Source organism: Bison bison, unplaced genomic scaffold (assembly GCF_000754665.1).
Source record: "Bison bison bison isolate TAMUID 2011002044 unplaced genomic scaffold, Bison_UMD1.0 scf7180017864518, whole genome shotgun sequence".
Lineage (NCBI taxonomy): Eukaryota > Metazoa > Chordata > Mammalia > Artiodactyla > Bovidae > Bison > Bison bison.
The window spans coordinates 15369828-15375512 of NW_011495071.1; the positions used below are offsets into that span (position 1 = coordinate 15369828).

A 5685-nucleotide genomic window follows, 5' to 3' on the forward strand; every position below is an offset into this window, starting at 1 on the left:
AGGCTGGAAAGCATACAACCCTTGAGAAATTATACTCCTTCAGGACGTTCAAAAAATAGCTGGTAACTTAGTTAATTATTCACAAATTCAGAGTATTTTCCTCTTAGATTGAGGTGGATAGAAAGTTTCAATGTAGGATTGAAACAAACATTCACTCTACAATTCAACGTTCAAATTCAACGTTCTCATTGAATGTTGAATTCTTATTCGACATTCAATAAGAATCGTTCAAGTGATCGACTGACCTGAAGTCAAGTATTAAAAGGTGGAAGGACCTTCCAGGACTTCACTGATCCCAGCTTTTGTAAATGGATGGAAACTGAGGCTCAGAAAAGAGTTACAAGGGCAGTTTGAAGTGAATTTATATTAATATCCCTAAAGATTGAGAAACACTTGGTGAATATTGCATCTATGAATGAATATTGTTTCAGTCCTATTCTTCGAGCTAGGTAGTAGGTCTTTCATTCTTTCAATATTTCAAGTTACAATGCCTCAAGGGAAATGAGACACCCAAGATGATCCTTCCATAATTAGGAAATAGAAGTTTCAACGAGCTTCCCTACAGGTTTAACCACAGAAATAAGTAGACATTTACATGAATACCAAATACATGCTTTACTGAATCTGACTCTGGGATGTATAGGATCCTTTCTCATCTTGATTCTTTCTTTATACAGCTCTCAAACCAAGGTGAAGACATAAACCTGCTTAACAGTGTAATTAAAGTATGTCTCATGTTACCAGCCTTTTTTTTTTTTTGTAATGTTCTAGGAGACCCTAAAAAAATGATCTCACAAGTAACTTTGTGGAGTTAGCTACAGTATTTGTTCCAAATGCCAAGGGTTATCAAAGCTTTGCTTCCATGTTGCAAAACCATCAATAAGTTGCTCCATTGTATTGCTTAACCTCAACCACATCATCAGTGAGGTTTGCAGAACTCCTCCAGGACACACCTTTGTCCTATTTCATCATTTGCTTAGAATTTCAAACAGACTCCCCTCTGAGACTGTGTGAGGGATGAATTCCAAAGCCACCCAGAAGAACATGTGTATATAGATATTTCCCTCTGTTTTATTTTATTGTTTTTGAATCTATACAGGCAGCAGCCTCAGATTCCAATCACCACAGGAACAGGTGTTGTGTATCCTGGTGCTATTACTATGGCAACTACCACACCGTCACCTCAGATGACATCTGACTGCTCTAGCACCTCGGCCAGCCCAGAGCCCAGCCTCCCGGTCATCCAGAGCTCTTATGGTATGAAGACAGACGGCGGAAGCCTAGCTGGAAACGAAATGATTAATGGAGAGGATGAAATGGAAATGTATGATGACTATGAAGATGACCCCAAATCAGACTATAGCAGTGAAAATGAAGCCCCGGAAGCTGTCAGTGCCAACTGAGAAGTGTTTGTTTGCTGAATTAAAATACTCTGACATTTCACCTCCCCTCCCCCAACAAAAAAAATTCTTAAAGAGCCCGCATGCATTTGTGGCTCCACAATTACATCAGCAGAATGGTCTTAATTGTTTCGTAAAGCGTGAGACAGATTAAGTTTTCCCTGATTTTTCATGAACTTGAGTTTTTTTGTCGTTATTGTTATTGTTGTTGTTGTTTTTTAATTTAGGTGAAGACATATTAAATATGAGACACCAGGACTTGAAAACTTATCTCAACCCATAGCTGTCTTACAAGTCTTATATTTTTGTCTTACTTTTTTCTTTTGGATGTTGATAAAGGTTTAAGTTACTGTTTTAGATGGGGTTAAACATTCTCACTCAGGTATGCTGTGCCGGCCTACAGGTTGTGAATGTGTTTTTATTCTGAATTATTTTAGAAAACAACTGAGAATTTCATATTGTGAAACAGAACAAGTCCACGGCGTGTGCAGCTGCATGCAGAGCATATTCAAAAGGCCTCGGAATTCCATTTTTCCACGTGGAGAGTTAAACTTTGAATGTGCCAAACTTTTTCATAACTTTTGAATCTTAATATTTTAAAAGTCTTAAAGGAGACACTGCAAAGTCTTAGACAATCTTTGGCATCTTAAAATAAAATAGCAAACCACACATATTTTTTTTCCAGACAATGGTAAAGTACTCAGGAATCTGGAGACGAGATATTGTAAGGCATGAACAAGGTTGCCGCAGTGCATGGACCCAGTCGTGTTTGCCTCTTGACGTGCCCTCAGTGTGACGTGGTATGACGTGCACACACTGGAGCGGTCACCACACCAGATACCGACACGGTGGTCTTCTCTGCCTGAGACCACCTCTCACTACATCCATTATCCCTTTGCCTTTAACCCTGACATTCAGTCTTAACACATTTTTCTCTTAAATAATTTATTCATTCCAGAATGTCAAGGGTCCACTTACTATTTATTTAAAAAAAAAATCGTTGGTGGCATTAATTTAATAATTCTTTTTTCTCACCCTCCTTCCCCAAAGAACTTTTCAACCCTTTTCACCTCCTTCTCCTGCTAGATACAAAAGATGTACATAGTGATTTTATGTCCCCAGAACATCTGGAAGCATTTCTGAAACAAGATACTACTAAATACCTATATAGTTGTTTTTGAACATCGGTGTAGATATGGCTGTAGAGCTGTGTATTTGGATACAGGTGTAGAGACTTACAGGAATGTCCCTGAGGTTCACCATGACTTTGAATCTTTTGCCAGAATTTTCCCCTAATTCAGTTAAGCAACAAGTGGTAGGATCTGCATCGGTGGCATTTCCCCTGAATGCCATTTAGCAGCAAGGGTCAACAGTGGTGACTGCCAGGCAGGAGAGTCCTGCGGCCAATCCTAAAGCCCAAAGCTGCGGGCCATGTAGGAGTCCACAGGGATGCTGTCACGGGCTGGCACCTCTTCACTGAGCTGCCTGTCCCATCTGGCACATCTAGAGAGTTCTTTGCAAAGTCCTCAGGATGCAAGAAGCCGCATGACAGCCTCAGAGCAATGACAGAGGCAAATTGTCATGATACATCCAGAGAATGAAAGAAAACAATAGGGAGGGAGAAGGAGGGGAAATACATTCCCTAAATGGGATGTTCCTACTGTTAATTCTGGGGAACAGATCACTCCTGGGGCAGCAGACGAGTTCCTCTGGCTCACTCCCTCCATCTGTGGCCGTGTGGGGGTCATGCCTATGTGTGAACAAGATTAACTGCCCGTGTCACACGAGGATTTTTCTGGAGATGTGCTGATGCGTTGGGAGGGCAGTGAGGCTTCCTTCCTCATCTCCTAATGACAGGGAGCTCAGCCATGCCATCTTGACCTTCCTGAATCCAGGACTGATTGCCTACGGCGGAGCCTCACCCCGAGTAGTTCAGTGGGAGAATGTCAGCAAATGGGACAGTTCACCTCATGGGACAACCAGAATCTGATCACCAGGACATAGGAACGGCCCCATCAGATTTCTTGAGCCATTTTGTCACTTGGAAGAAAATAGTGTACCTTCGTATTTATTTAAGAGTGCTCACGGCCATACCTAAGAGCGATAAATAGGTCTAGCCAAGACATTACTGTCTATGTCATTAGCTAGGAGTGCTCTCTATAAGCTGATTTAGGTACTGATAGGAATGTTTGGTTCTTAATATTGATTGGGGATTGGAACTTTGTTTTTGTACATTTATTTCAAATGAGGGGGAGGTCATTTTTCTAAAAAAAAAAAAATGAGTATTTATTATTGTCTTACTGGTTTCTTTTGATTATATACCTCTCCTCCTCAGTTCATTCTCACGTTTTTTTTCCTCTTTCTCTTTGATTCTTGCTTTTGCCCTCTCCCACTCCTTTTTGATTTTGTTGCATAGGTAGAGTGCTGTATGGCTAGCATTGTATTGTATGTAATTAATTTTGCACAAAGGCAAACATTTAGAATAGTAGGTTAATTTTGTTTGTTTTTATGACCATGCCAAAATAATATTCTGGGCTGGTGGAGAACAAAGGACTGTTCTTTAGGACTGAAACTTGATTTTGCTTGTAGTTTAAAAAAAAAAGAAACAAAAAAAAGAAAACAACACAAAAAACCAACAAAAAACACACACACTCACAGATGTTGTTTCGTAAGTGTTATAAGCACTGGATATAAATGGTATTTTTTATCACTTCTGACTAATGTGAAGCTGTTGTACGAAAACTACATGAACAAAAGTCATCTGTTTCGACTCGTGTGGGCTTGCCTCACAGTTGCCGGATTTGAGTCATTTTTATGTCTTGTTATTTCATTTATTTATGCAAAATACATGTGTGTATGAACACTTTGTTTTAGCTCCAGCTCTGCCTCAGTACTGGGGTTCAGTTACTCCTAGCCATGTTCTTAAAAATGAAAGGCTATTCAGGAATGATCTGATTGTAAACGTCTCTTTCATTGGGTCAAACAGTGATGCTGTATTTGAATCTAAATTCTGCACATAAGCAGTTTATTCTATTTATTAGCCAAGTTTGGCTCTAAATATCCATGGAAATTAAGAATGACAATCATAGGGATCACTTCATTTTATTTTCAGTGGGGCTTAAACAAAGTTTTTATGATTTTACCATCTCATTTTAGATTTTTCTAATTGTGTAAATATAACATAGAAATAGAATTTATTTTTGGTTCATGAATATTTAGTGAAATATAAGTTATGTATTTCCTTTTTGTTCTCTATCCATGTATGTTGGTCCAGACTAGAAGTTGACAAGTCACTGTACCTCATGGGGTAGTGAATTATCAGCCACAGTGAGAGAGCAGAGCCCCACTTGCAGCTGGAGCAGGAAAACCCTTCACTCGGGTTCTCGTACAGTTTAGAACCCACTGTCCACAGACTCAGCCTTTCACTTTTTTTCTCACAGAAAGCTGATGAATTGAACATGGTGAATTTCCAGCACAGCTGGGAGGGAGTCAAATTTGCTCTGTGAATCCACATGAATCTTATAAGGTAGTCCTGTGACCATTTAATAGCATGAAGCATGAATGCCATTACAAAGGCAAAAATCTGCCTCTGAGACTGGCCATTAATGAAAGCCTCATCATGCCAATTAGATTAAAGAATGTTAATAAACTTTTTTTTTTCATTGCTCCCTATTTCATAATATCTTCAAATCAAAGGTAAACATCTCCATTTTGTTAAAGAACTTGCAGGATCAGGATTTTCTTTGTCACTTAGAATAGGGACACTGACAGACAATCCTGTCCTAAAAAAATGGACCATATGGAATAGGAAGGAAGGAAGGAAGCGAAGAAAGAAGGAAAGGAAGAAAGAAAGAAAAGAAAAGAAGCAAAGGAACGAAGAAAGAAAGAAGAAAAGAAGAAAGAGAAAGAAAGGGAAAGAAAGAAAGAGAGAGAGAAAGAAAAGGTCAGTCTGTGGACAGGAGGAGCCAGTCGAGCAGTGTCTCTGTTTCGCTGGCAGATGTGAGGTGGTATCTTTTCCAGGAAGGTACGAAAGCTTTGTTGTTTTCACCTGTATTCAGCTCACCCTTTCAGGAGCACATCAGTTCGCTCCACTTGGTATGTGATACTCTCCAACCTTGTCCTCAGGCCTGATTTGTTTGCCAGGGTCCCAACACCATCTCTCAGGCCAAGTTCTAAATTCAGGTGTGGGCTCACAGTGCTATTGAGCTTGTCAAATTCTGGCCTCCCCTGAACATGAGCCCCACTGGAGCCTGGGGTGTTTGAAAAGGGTGTGATCACTCTAGGG

General features: G+C 39.9%; 1 protein-coding gene across 26 annotated transcripts in view; it reads left to right on the forward strand.

Moving 5' to 3' along the window:
• The window catches only part of SOX6 (SRY (sex determining region Y)-box 6), a 722502-nt gene that overhangs the window by 714513 nt on the left and 2304 nt on the right, over nucleotides 1–5685 (forward strand). For all 26 annotated transcript variants that reach the window (XM_010830548.1, XM_010830549.1, XM_010830541.1 and 23 more), the window contains one exon: nucleotides 1100–5683. In XM_010830548.1, coding sequence (XP_010828850.1) covers nucleotides 1100–1403 — 304 coding nt within the window. In that variant the 3' untranslated portion in view covers nucleotides 1404–5683. The remainder of the gene's footprint in view (nucleotides 1–1099; nucleotides 5684–5685) is intronic.